This window comes from Terrapene carolina, unplaced genomic scaffold, assembly GCF_002925995.2.
Source record: "Terrapene carolina triunguis isolate 2854851 unplaced genomic scaffold, T_m_triunguis-2.0 Scaffold32862, whole genome shotgun sequence".
Lineage (NCBI taxonomy): Eukaryota > Metazoa > Chordata > Testudines > Emydidae > Terrapene > Terrapene triunguis.
In genome coordinates, this window is record NW_020697213.1 from 159584 (window position 1) to 172592 (window position 13009).

At 55.9% G+C, this 13009-nt stretch overlaps 1 protein-coding gene across 1 annotated transcript in view; it reads left to right on the plus strand.

Annotated features, from left to right (window-relative positions):
- The window catches only part of LOC113409379 (transport and Golgi organization protein 6 homolog), an 86669-nt gene extending 75802 nt beyond the window's left edge, over nucleotides 1-10867 (plus strand). Inside the window, exons 17-18 of the mRNA XM_026663211.1 lie at nucleotides 1625-1738; nucleotides 10580-10867. Coding sequence (XP_026518996.1) covers nucleotides 1625-1738; nucleotides 10580-10756 — 291 coding nt within the window. The 3' untranslated portion in view covers nucleotides 10757-10867. The remainder of the gene's footprint in view (nucleotides 1-1624; nucleotides 1739-10579) is intronic.
- Nucleotides 10868-13009: the final 2142 nt, after the last annotated feature.

Here is a 13009-nt window from a genome sequence, read left to right on the forward strand (position 1 = left end):
ACGCATCGATCTGGTAGTGACAGCATTTGACAAGATGCCAATGCACCGCATGTCAGCTATTTCAGGAACATGCTAGCTGTGCGAACTCTCCCTGCTGTTGCTGATTATCTAATTAGGCTCTTTAAACTCTGCCTGCCTGCTTAACAGCAGAGAAACACGCAGTCTGCACAGCGAATCCCTGTGCAAGTGAAGTGTCTCTCCTCAAGTTGGAGATTCACTCGCGCTCTAAAGGAGTGGTCCAGGCCTGCCCAGGTTCTCTGCATGAGGCACTTTCCTTTTGGGCAACAGTTTCTGCTCACAGGTTTTTAGATGTAGCTGTTCCAGGAAGTCTCACTCAAGCAATTTGTGCCCCCCATTTCATCTACTTGATACCAGCGACACACCCTTCGGGCTGGTCAGCCTGTATTACAGGCTCTTCAGGACCTGTTCTGGGTCATAATCATCTGCAGTGTCCGACAGGGGTTTTTAATAATAAAATACCCAGTGTTTACCTACGACCCACGATATCTGGCACTGCTGCTGAGAGTGCAGCCTCCTGGGGGAGGGAATGGCAGTACCATCCAATGGCCCAGAGAAATGCAGACATCATGGATGCCAATGCCCAAACAAGGGAATAGATGAACCAAAACCAATTCAGAGGCCATGAGGTACCTAATAAATGCCTAGGCAAGTAGCATTCCTTCTCAACCCTTCTAAGGAGCGGGACTACGTGACTGGGCCATGCTTAGAATCCTTTGTTATACAACAGCTTTCTCGTCGCACAGTCTCTGCTGCTTTCCTGGGTCCTAGCTCAGCTTTGCAGTCCCCGTTGCCCTGACAACACAGGAGCAAAGCCCCTCCCAATCCATGGGGAGCCTAGTGGCATCTGCACATTTAATCAAATCTGCCTAAAGTTAGGTGCCCAAATCCACATTTAGGCCACTACATTGACCTATGTAAAGGTGCTGAATGACCCGGCTCTCACTGACGTCAGTGGCAGCTCAGGAGCTCAGCACCTTTGAGAATTCGTCACTTTTATTTAGGATTCTAACTTTAGGCACCTGGGTTTGAAAATGTAGGGAGCCAGCTTGAGAGGCCAGAGGTCTTCTGAAATTGTCCAGAGGATTTCCCCCAGTCCCATCCCCTGAAATCGCAGGCAATGGGACGTCATCCCCCCACATCAGCAGGGAACGCTGAATGAGCAGCCCCATACCTCAGCTGGCAGAAAAGGCAGGAGAGCAGCATAACATGGGGCTTCCCTTCTTTCCACTCCTGACACAGCCCCCTTTGCCTGCAGCTTCTGTAAAGACCCATGTCATGGGGTGCGCTCTAGCCTGCTGGGCCAGGTCTGCCTTGGTTTCCATGGGCTTGTTTCTGCCCCAAGTTCTCCTGCCCGCTCTGGAGCTGCAGGTGGGCAGGCCCTGGGGGCTGTTGCTGTGTTTTTCCTGCTGTGTACACGCCATGCCTTTGTGGATCTGCATGTTACGGTCACTGATACGTTTTCCACATCACGTGTGGGTGTACTGATGGGTTTCTGACTGCACCCCCGCCCAGCCCAGCCCAGCAACACTGCGGTGGGGACGATGGAGTGTAGCAAAGGCGCTGCGTACACTAACAAAGTTCTCACCCCGGTTTGCCCTGCCAGGTGACCTCCTGTTTGACAGCTGTAGTTAAGACAGACAGCGAGGCTGAAGTCCGAAGAGCTGCCGTCCATGTGGTGGTGGTGCTGCTCCGTGGGCTCAGTGAGAAAGCGACTGAGGTAAGCCTCCCTCCCTGCTCCCAGCAGTGCCACAGGTACCTCCACGCAGCCTCTTCGCAGACTGACCCTCACCCATGGCACAGGCGTGCATCACGCGTTATCCCTGGAGCCTACAGTCAACACACTGGCTCCTGCCACAGAGCAAGGAAACTCCCAAGTGTCTCCAGACCCAGGGGTCCTGCCCACTACACCCATCCCAAGCCTGGCGAGCATAATGTGCTCTCAGACAGCAACTTACTGAACTCTCTGGATATCTCTGACATGATCTCCAGATAGCAGCAGTTCAGGCTCTGATTGTGTGTGTTGAGTCACTGGGAAGGGTTACGAGAAACATTTCCTCTAGATATTGCAGGCAGTAAAACCCAAGGTGTGGCTCTTGGGAGCCTAATAACTCATAAGGTAAACTTCCATGTCTAGGCAAAAGCTAATGAAAGCGTAACGGTGAGCTAGGAATTCATTTCCCCTGCAGGGATTCCTGCCTAGCTCCTGTGCCGAGCTCTAAGATTAGTGCACGACGGTGTCTCCTCTTATTGTCTGTGTGCGCCAGTCCCCAGCGGTGAGATCCCCAGGAGTTCTAAAAATCATGAGCCCTCTGTCCTGGCTCCTAATGCACAGACCTGTTCAGGAGTCACCAGCATGGATGTGGTGAAATATTAAGAGAACTGTAATTACCCTAAAAGCCAGACTTCCTCCACTTCCCAGCACCCACTGTTAATGTTCTGCATTAACACTGATCCCAGCTTCCTCGCTTACACGGCAGCTCCTGTGTATTGGCCGTTCCCCAGGGTGGCTTTAGCATGGGCTTCTGCAACAGTGACTGCCTTCCTTGGGAGAGATGAAGAGCAACCTCTCTGCATTACTGTAGCAAAGGATGTCGTCCTGCCATGGCCAGAGATTTCACTCCCATCTCTGACTCAGTCTACTCAGTGCTGTTTCTGAGATACGAGAGCACCCAGGCCATGCTGCTAGCCCCGGGCTGCTCTGTTCCGTTGCCCTGCTCTTCCCTGTGTTTGCAGAGAGTGGGAGAGAGCAAAGCCGCCAAAGCTACAGCGTCTGGTGTCCACTGTGTATAAAAAGCCCGTCCCGTTGACGGTGACAGCGCTTGGGGCTGGGCCGGCACTGCCAGGGATAGATTCGTCCTCTGGGGAAGTTTACTCTGGCATTGCTGTGGCTGAGGTGGTGCTGGGAGGCTGTCAGCTGGAGAAGCCCACACGCAGCCCAGCACGTAGGGGGTGGTTCAGGGACTAGAAGATGTGGACACTATTGGATTCAGCCTCCGTGTAGTGCTTCGGTGGGGATCCAGGCTCCCCATTTGTCCAAGCAGGCGGTGCACTGGGAAAGTCACCCTCTTAGGCCAAGAGGTCATTGGCTCTCCCCATAAAATTGCTTGGACAGACGGAGCAGTGTGACCTCTGGATGAGGTGTCAAAGGGTTAGTGTGTGACTTCAATCCCGTGTGACCCCAGGGCCTGAATGTTACAATGGCTCAATGCCTGTGTAGGCAGCAGGTCCGACCCGGAACCCCCAGCCTCAGAGCAGCCATGTCGGCGCTGGTTACTTCTTCTGGATCCCCTGGCTGGGGTCAGGAGCAGGCCCAGCACCTGAAGAAGGGGGGACACTGCACAGAATGGGCAGCACTTGCTCTCCACGTGAGCTCCCCAGATCCCTCCACTGCTTCCTGAGCTGAGGCTTGCTCTCTGTGCCTGGATCTCTGTTACAGCAGGCTGCATGCAGGGGGAGGTCCCAGCCAGCTGGGGAGTCTGCAGAGCGCCAGCGAGCCCTCACCCATGGGAGAGACTGTGGTGACTGCCTCGCCTTGGGTCTGTCCCTGGATGAAAGCCCAGCTCTTTATCACACGCTAGTAAAGCCTGTGTGTGGAATGACCCAGCCACTCCGCCAGAGATGTCAGAGCAGGGTTGGTTCTTCACTGGTGATGCTGAACTTTCAGCTAGTTTATCCCCTTTGAACTGTGCTTCTGTGAAGTCAGGAGCTGTCTGAGCCAAGCTCCATCCCTGTAATAACATACACACGATCCTCTTGGGCACTTCAGTGTGCAGCAGAGAGCCATGCGGTTTCAGGCTATGCTGCCCTTCCTTGCTGTCTGCCATGGCCCCTTGGATTCTTCTCTCGCAGTGGGTTTGTAGCCATAAAATCCTGCTGGGTAGTGCCAAGCTGCTCTGTCCCGCCTCCTGCATGTGGGACCCTGTGGGGAGGGCTCACGGGGTCAGTGTGAGAGGGACCTGCTAACGAAGTGTGATACACCGAGTACTGGGAGTTGTGCCACCAGAAATGGCTCGGTCCTGCTGAATGAGCCAGCCCTGTAGGAGTGGCAGTAGGCATGTTATACAACAGAACTGGCCTGGGCAGAGGTGAGGCGTGGCCAGTGTGCAGTCCCCTTATCGTGCTGAGTTTACAGTGCAGCTCCCTTATCGTGCCGAGAGCTGGCTCTTCTGGACGCCACAAGGAAAAACAGAGTATTAAGAACATAAGGACGGCCATACTGGGGCAGACCAATGGTCCATCTAGCCTGTTATCCTGTCTGACAGTGACTAGTGCCTGATGCTTCAGAGGGAATCTACAGAACACGGCAGTTTTGAGTGATCCATCCCCGTGGTCCAGTCCCAGCTTCTGGCATGCTGGGATCTGTAGTTTCCACCACCTGCACTTCTGTATTTAAGAGAGTAACAGCAGATACCACGCCAATGGCCTGTGAATCAGGTGCAGTGCTGGTACCCCAGGCAGGTTGTCAGTGCAGCCCTTTGTGGGGCAGTCAGAGCACTGCAGACCTGTGCGCTGTCGTGGGTGGGTGGGTATCACACAGCGCAGCACTGTAAAGGCTGATGCGGTAATATGTCAAATCTGGGACGTGTCTCTCTGGGTTCACTAGAAATCCCATGTCATTAATGTTTTGGTGGCAAAGAGCAGATCCCATCTGGGAAGCTGCATGTTGTTTGCCGCTCTTACACCAGCACATTGGACAACGTGCACTGGTGTCAGCAGCTCTTACGCCAAGGTCCAGCCCAGCAGCGGGTCTAAACCACGCCGGCTCCTTAGTGTCCGCGAAGCGCGCTCCTGGCTGCAGAGAGCACTTGGGCAACAGGGGACTGGATCTGAGGCCTGGCTACAGAGTCTGCTCCTTGGCTGCTGCTGTTGGGGATGGGAGGGGCTCTGCCTTTGCAAGCAGCAGCTTCCTAACCGGGTGTCTCCCTGCAGGTCCCTGTAGCTCACCCCCAGAGAACGGGGAAAGCAATCCAAGCCCCATGCAGCCCCCGTTTGTCACCCCCCGCACGTGCTGCACTCCCTGCCGAGGCTAGAAGAATTAAACTCAGGATTTCCGAGTTAAGACTGTGCTACTGCCCTAGAGTCACCTCCTGGTGGTCCCTGTGCTGCCCAGCAGCTTCCTGCCTTTTGTTGTCTTATGGCTCCCCCCACCCCCACAGTTGTGTTAACACCTTTCTGAGCGTGTGTTGACACAGGCTGCAGAATGGGCTATCGGCTGATCCAGCCTGTTTCCTTTGCAGAGCTATTCCCCCAGTAAGTGCTCCACATCTAGACAGAGGTTCACTGTAGTGCACAAATGAAAAGAACATTTATATGAGGGTGACTCACATCCAGGTTAATTTTATTCCTCTGCAAACTTTTAAAGACCGTCATCAAGGTCCTTGATAGGCAGAAAAGAAATGGACACAGCCCCCCTGCCCTGGGCACTGCCTACTGCTGCTCCTCCCCCACTAACCGTCTGCTTCTAACCTTTCTGCTTCCCCCCCCTCCACAAGACAGCGTGTGGCATCAGCAGGCTGCCCTACGGGGACTGGCGCTCACTGCTGCAGGCTCTCAGAGCATTGAGTATTGTGGCAGTTCTTGCTGGGAATGGAACACCTCCTCCCCTGGGGCTCTCAGCAGCTAGGGCAGGTTTGCTATGGCTGATACCATTGACCAGAGATTGAGAGCATCACAATCTCAACTGTATTACAGCAGCTACATTTGCTTTACCGCTTCCTGTCACTCATAGGCAGTTTCCCAGTGTGCTTTGGCTGTGTATTCATCTGCTCTGTGGGTGGTTAACATGCTTCTCTCTGGAACCTGGAAAGTAGAGAGCTGGGTGCTGACTGGGATGCTTACTTGCATTCCTACTGCAGGTTTGTCTGTATCCACCTCTACCTAGTAGATGTCTGATAATTTCTCCTCTTGCTAGCTGCTCACAGGGAAAAGGAGCTGCTCTTTGTCCCTCCACCCCCACAAGAGCATCTGCAAGTGGGGACAGATTTCTATAGCTTTCCCGCTCCCTGAGCCTCCATTTTTGGTTCTCTCTCAGTGAGAGTGAATAGTACCAGCATCTGCTTCTACTGTTGCCCATATGTAGTTTTCTCCTGCAGCAGAGTGAAACTGACATTTGCACTGCTAGCTACAGAATTCTGGATAGCAGCAGTGAAACTGACCAGCGTGGAGTTAATCTCCTCTGCTACAGTATGGGAAAGCTGTGAGCTGCAGCAGAGGCACTGGAGCTGTCTGCAGTCTCAGGAAGTTGACACTGCATTGCTTTACATTCCGTTCATATTTCCAAGGTTTTTCCCTCTCCCTCGACCAAGGATTAGAGTTAGCAACTTTTACAAGGGAATATTACTTTATAAAGAAATTGAAGATTTTCACACACACACACCCCTACCTGTGCCCAGTCACATTCCAGTGAATGCTTCCCACTTGTCATGGGTAAGTTGATTTCTCCAGTCCTGGTTATCTGTCCCAGTGTAGCCAGATGTGTCAGTTTCTCTGTGGGGAAGTGCTTGTCCCTTCATTTCTTCCCTGATGTTTGGCTGCTTGTGAGGTTTTATTCCTGTGCAAACAACATGCTATATAAAATTTATTATATGGCAATTTACCAGGAGGAGGATTCCAGTGAAGTTGCTGTACTGAACAAGCTACTGGTTACCATCCCAGTGCAGCGCAACGCCTGTTGAATGACTGTAACATCAGTTGGTGGCTGGGGTACAAATTACTGAGGTAGCCTGCTGAATTCAGGGAGGCATGTGGCCTAGTGGACTGAGCACAGGATCGGGAGTCAGGAACTCCTGAGTTCTAATCCCCCTTCTGTCCCTGACTTGCTATGGGGCCTCTGTCTGTTTTCCCCATCTGTGAAATGGAGGTAGTGCCTTGGGCACGTACTGGGGAGGGATGGGAGGTTTGACAGTGTGCATGGGTGCGGTGTTGCATTAGTTATGGTTTAGAGGGGTTTCTGCTGAGGCTTAGCTGCTGTTCCAAGAATTCCAACATAAGCAAATTCCCTGGGGCCTCACCTTTCCCACCTCCCTCCAAAACACAAACATTTAGAAAGCCACCCCGAAATCCTGCATTCAGTGCTCAATGAGTGCAGCAGGTGCATGACGCGGGATTATTGCTGCAAAGGGGGGTGGAGCGAGTCTGGCATGAAAAGTGCAGTAGGTGAAATTCCCCCCAAAAAGCAGTAGGTGGCGCTCATACAGGCTTGTGATGCCAGCTGCCCTTGGGATTAGTGCCCGCCCCATGCACAGCCAGGCGTGTGGTGGGGGACCCGGACAGGTCTTCAGGATGAAGATTAGGTGCCCTGTCACATGTGTGGGTCAGTTTGATAAGACATGAACTGAATGGAGTACCGGGAATTCTAACGTATCGCATCCCGAAGAATCCCGGTCTACACAACAGCTTCCTCCCCCTTCAGCTGCAGGGCACCTAGAGACCCCTGGGCTGGGCTCACCTGTTGGTAACTGTGCCAGCGTTCCATTCACACCGCGCTGGAGCGTCGTAGCTGGGGGGAGAGGGGTCCCGGGTCCTGCAAAGCTGTGCTCCTGGACGCGGCATGCTGGCAGCTTCTCCCTGGACGCTTGTGCGTGGGCAGCCACATTCCTGGGGAGAAATGAGAGTGGCAATAACGGCAGCCACTTGGGCTTCATTCTCCAGGGTTCCCCATGTTGCGCTGGGAAGACCAGCAGCCGTGTGGTCCCACAGAAACACCGAATTCAAGGCTTGGATGCAGAGCGAAGTGGGGAAAGCCCAGGGGCTTGTACACCAGTGAGCCTGACTGGTAAAATCCCCTTTCCAAACCCACCCTCTGGCTGTGTATGTCCTTTCCAGCTGCCCCTCACTTCCTTCGCAGCACCTCCGCTGGGCAGGGCCTACAGCAGCCGCAGGTACCTGGAGTCTCCCCTTTCGGTACATTTTGTTGGCACCTGTTTCTCTGTGCATGGAAGAGGCGCACTCTCCCTCTGATCTTCAGAGCCAACAGCTGAAACACCAGGCACTGGGGAAGGGAGGGCCGGGCTGGGCCGGGCCATTCAAAGTGTCTGGTTCTTTCAAGCCTCTTGATGAATAACTATGGCTCCGGTGAGAACCCAGGGACTTGCCTATTTCTTCCCTTCCCCACAGGACACCTTCTTCCCTTATCTTGTGAACATGAGGGACTCTGCCTCCGTGTCAGGCCTTCCTGCCCATCCCTCTCCACAGCAAGGGGAGATGGCGCTGGTGGAAGATCCATGTCATTTGTGTTGGAGACGGCAGTGCCTTGGGCTGTGTGTAAAACGAACCCTTCCAGTAGCACATTCTCAGCTGGCTGACTCCCCACAAGCAGTGCAGAAAGTCTGCCCCCTTCACGGCCTGGCCCCATGTGGCCAGGGACCCAGGCTGGGCGGTGCAGTGTCAGTTGCAGGTGACCTACAGGGATACACCCAGAGGGAGAGGTTTTGATAGGTTGCAGGTGGTCATGGAGCCTCTCACTCTAAGGAAGGCATCCAACCTTGTGTCTCTCTCCTTGGCCTCTCCTGCTGATTGCTGGATTCCCCTGCCAGGGGGGTGGAATTCCCCTGCTCAGAAGTTAGACTGAGGAAAGGGGAACTTGGCACAGGAGCCCGGTGGACAGCTGCCTATGTCATGGGTAAAACATGTCAGGGCTACGTCTCGGAAAGCCGTGGGCATTGCCATGGGGGCATTCATGTAAATGCAGGGACTGAGGAATGGCCTTTTTATTCAGGGGCAAGGACTTCCCCGCTCTCCTTGCCAGTTATCTGGTGTTCCCAGCAGCAGAATTTGTTTGGGCGCCTTTCCTGTGTTAAAGGAAATCGTTCTCTTGCTCTTGGGAATTCCCAGAGCTGGGCTGGGATTGCGTTGCACATTGCCCTTGCTTGGCCCCTGCTAGAAGCGGTGCCATTGACAAGTTCTCTCCCACCCCTCGCTGTGCCATCGGGTAACCCAGTGAAGACGAGGGGGTGCAGGGGATAAAGCCTTTGGGTAAGCGAAGGGTGCAAAAGCCAAGGAGGGGAAGGGGATCATTTAGGGCAGGAGTTTTCTGGGTCATGGAATGTAAGGCACTGGGTCGCAGCGGCTCTGGTCAGCACCACCGACCGGGCCGTTAAAAGTCCCATCAGTGGTGCTGCCCGGCTAAGGCAGGCTAGTCCCTACCTGTTCAAACACCGCGCTGCACCCTGGGAGCGGCCAGCAGCAGATCTGGCTCCTAGGCAGGCGCGCCATGGGTCTCCGCGCACTGCCCCTGCCCTGAGCACCGGCTCTGCGCTCCCATTGGCTGGTTCCCGGCCAATAGGAGCTGGGGGAGGGGTGCCTGCAGGTGAGCCCCCTCCAAACTTGAAGCCCCTTCCTGAATCCCAAACCCCTCACCCCAGCCCAGAGCCCTGACCCTCTCCTGTACCCCAACCTCCTGCCCCAGCCCTGAGCCCCCCAAACCCCTCACCCCCCATACCCCAATCTCCTGCCCCAGCCCTGAGCCCCCCCAAACCCCTAATCCCCAGCCCTGAACCCCCCCAAATCCCTCATCCCTGACCCCATCCCAGAGCTTTGTGATCTGGCTGTCCAGCTGCAGGGGAGTCGGATCCAGCTGGTCTGGACAAAGCAGTGATGCAGCCTGGGAAATGCAGGCACCAGTTCGGTCGGCCTTGGAGCTACCACCTTGGTGTGTCAGTCCAGAGCCTGCCCTGCTCCCTGCGGGCTGGTGCCACTGTAGATGTGGCGCTGTGCATCACACAGCACTGTAGGAAGGTGTCCCTGGGTGTGAGCCGAGCCCACTGCTGCTGTCAGCCCACCCCGGGGGGCAGCCCCTTTCCATGACGAGCATGGACACCAAGGCATTAGCAGGCTCACTACCAAGGCAGGGAAGGACTTTGAGTTTTCAGGCATCTCTGGACTTCCATCTGCCACTGGGAGCTGGGATTTTCTGACCCATATGCGTGTCCAGAAAGGCCTTTGCCCAAATCCCAGAGCTCTAGAACCTCTTGCTCCAAAGCTGGGAAAGCCTGGTTCTGTGCATCCCTTCCCCATGAATGTGCTCACACCCTTCTCTGGTCCCCGTCCCCCTCTCAGCCCGGCTGGATGTTCATGCAGCTCTCTGACCCGGGGGGGCTGCCTGCTGCAGCCACCACTCCCACGGAGCAGCGCATAACATGGCAAGTGGGTTAGTAAGGGATGGACGCACCCAGCCAGACAACTTGGCTAATCTATACGTGCGTCAGTCCCCGAGCCGAGGCGCTAGGAACTGCCCCTGGGGAGAAAAGCCACCACCTGCCTGTTTTAGGGGAACTCCAGCGGCTCAGCATCTGCTGTGGGGAGTGAGCACAGTTCAGTTGTAGCTCTGGGTTTACAGAGGAGGGGCTGTATCATGGTCCCTCTCTGGCAGATGGGGAAACCGAGGCACGGAGGGGCAGGGATTTGCCCAAGTGATCCTACTGCTGTGATTTGCTGTAGTGTCCTGGGACTGGGCTGAGCCCGGGGTGCTGGACAGAAGGCGACAGGTCTGTGCCCAGTGGGAGACACTGGCTTATGGCTGTTCCGAATGTGGAGGTGCTGAGTGTCCGTCTCTCCCCAGGTTCTCAGGGACGTGCTGCGGGATCTCTACCGCCTGCTGAAGTCAGTGGTGGCTTCTGACCGTGATGAGGTCACAGTGCTTCATGCCCAGCTGGCCTTGGAGGAGCTCGATGACATCATGAGGAGGTTCTTGTTCCCCCCCCAAACCCTAGAGAAGAAGCTCGTGGTCCTGCCGTAGCAAGACACAGAGGCCAGCAGGGTCGAGTGCCCCCAGCACAACTTCCACAGCCCAGTCGCACCTGCTTGTCTGGGCCAGCGCGCCGTAGCCAGGAGAGACCGGGATTCCTGCGTCCCACGGCCTCGTCTCTCGTCCCCTTCTGCCTCCCGGTTTGCTGAGAGCAGTTAACACGCTGTAGGATGTGCTTAAAATTTGGCTCCTGCCCCAGGCTGTGACTTGGGGCCTGCCAGCGTGTGTTCTGGCCTGTCTGCCTCAGCTAGAAATGAGGCTACGTGGAATCTGCAAGACCTCAGAAAGTCACAGTGAGGGCTCCTTGCCCGTGCAGACTGCAGCATTGCTTGGGGCCAGCACAGCTCACAGGGCCGAGCATGCCAGGAACTCGTGCAGGGAGTCGCTTTCAAAACCAAAACCAACCTTGTACTGAACCCAAACGCAGGGTAGGAAAAACCCCACCATTTGCTCTGCCCTCCGTTCATGTTAACCGGGACAGTTGCCAATGAAACCACCGGCCCGTCACAGCGAGGAGGCAGTGGCATCGGGGCGGCTCTGGTACAGGTACCTCCTAGAGGGTTCAACCGGCCTGCCTGGTGCAGAGTCTCCCGCCCCCCCGCCCCCCCCCCCACACACACACCATGTGCTCAGACTGAGGGGACTCGCTGCTCAAAATGCAGAGACCTTATTAAAACAACAGGCCCGTGGGACTGGCTCCTCGGCGAGTGGTGAAACGCAGGGACTGGAAGTCCGCTCTCATCCATTCCCTGCATTTGACCTTCACTGGGGGCTCTCAGACATTAGCACTGTGCTGCAGGGCTGGGTTTAAAAATCCCCAAACAGCCCCCAGGAGCCGTCCACTGGGGTGCCTGGCGGGCGTGGGGTATGTTTGACATTGTTTGTGGGCCAACCTTGTCATGCCAGGGCCCCTCTAAGCTGGCTATAAAGAATCTCTGTCAATGTCACTCCGTGTAAAGTCAACCTGCGTGGGCAGAGGGAGGGGCACGGCAGAGCATGCTCTTGCTCTCCCTGGATAAAGAAGCTAAGTTGGCATGGGGAAGCTGGCCCTCCGTACCACGCTGGAGAGCTCAGCCCAGCCCAAGTGAGCGCCCTGCGCTGTATGTGCCCGAGGAAGGGAAATCGGAGGAAATGGATTTGTTTTCACTTGCAGAGGGGAGGGAGGGGAATTGACCTGGACAGTGCCTTGGGAAATGCAAAGTAGGATCCAGCCCCTCCTTCCCCTCGAGTTGTCCACGCAGCCCGGTGTCGGACACCTCCGGTGGCCCAGGGCTGCACAGTCAGGGCGGATGTGATGCAGCACGCAGACCGCACTAGCGATGATCTGTCAGACAGGCCCAGCCACGTCAAACCTGCAAGGCCTGTGTTCTCCCACCCTACCCAGGGAGGTCAGCGCTCTGCTGGCAGGAAGGACCTGCTGAGATCTCCCTCCCTTTGTAAAGTGCTTTGGGATCAGCAGGTGTGAAGACCTGTCTGAGAGCTGAGGGCGGTTGCTGCTGGGCTGTGGGGAGCTGGCAGCTGCATGGGCTGCTGCCTCCTACAAGCAGCCTTGGCAGCTCGGCTCTTGAAGCCCTGCTCCTGGAGCCATGTGACTGCAGGAGCCTCTCAGCTTTGTGTGTTTTAAAAGGAGGTTTGTGGCCCTCGTGGCGGTGGAGAAACGCTGGAAACGCGAGGTCGGCTCAGGCCCCAGAAGGCAAAGAACCAGAGCCAGGTTCAGTCTTTGTCAAACTCTCCTGAGTGAAGCCGATCTCGTGTGTTGGGGGGTCTGACTGGTGATTTTCGAGTGCCTGGCACCAAACAAACCCATTGACCACTTCCTTAATGGTCACCTCCACGTAGGCAGTGGCTGTAGTTGCCACGTGGCGGCAATGGGGGGGCACAGGAGGAGGTGCAGTTCCTGGGCTGGTGAAGGGGCAGGGAGGCCCCGTGACACCTCTCTGAGATGTGGGGAAAGCTTGCGAAGCCCTGCACGCCTCTTCGGCCCGAGCCCGGTCCCTCCACGTCAGCTGCACGGGGGGGGAGTCAGGGAGGGGCTGGCGTCGTGGGCATGAGGCTAAAGCTCCATCCAGCTCCACTGCTCCCTAGAGCCTCCCTTCAGACCAATGGGGCCTTCGATTGAAAAGTGACGTGGTGGGGGCTTGTGGCATGTCTGATTCCTCCCTCCTGCTTGGGCGGGACCCAGGGGCCCCGGCCTCCAGCACAAGTGGAGAGTGACTCACTGGCCTGCTTTCACTGGCGCAGCGA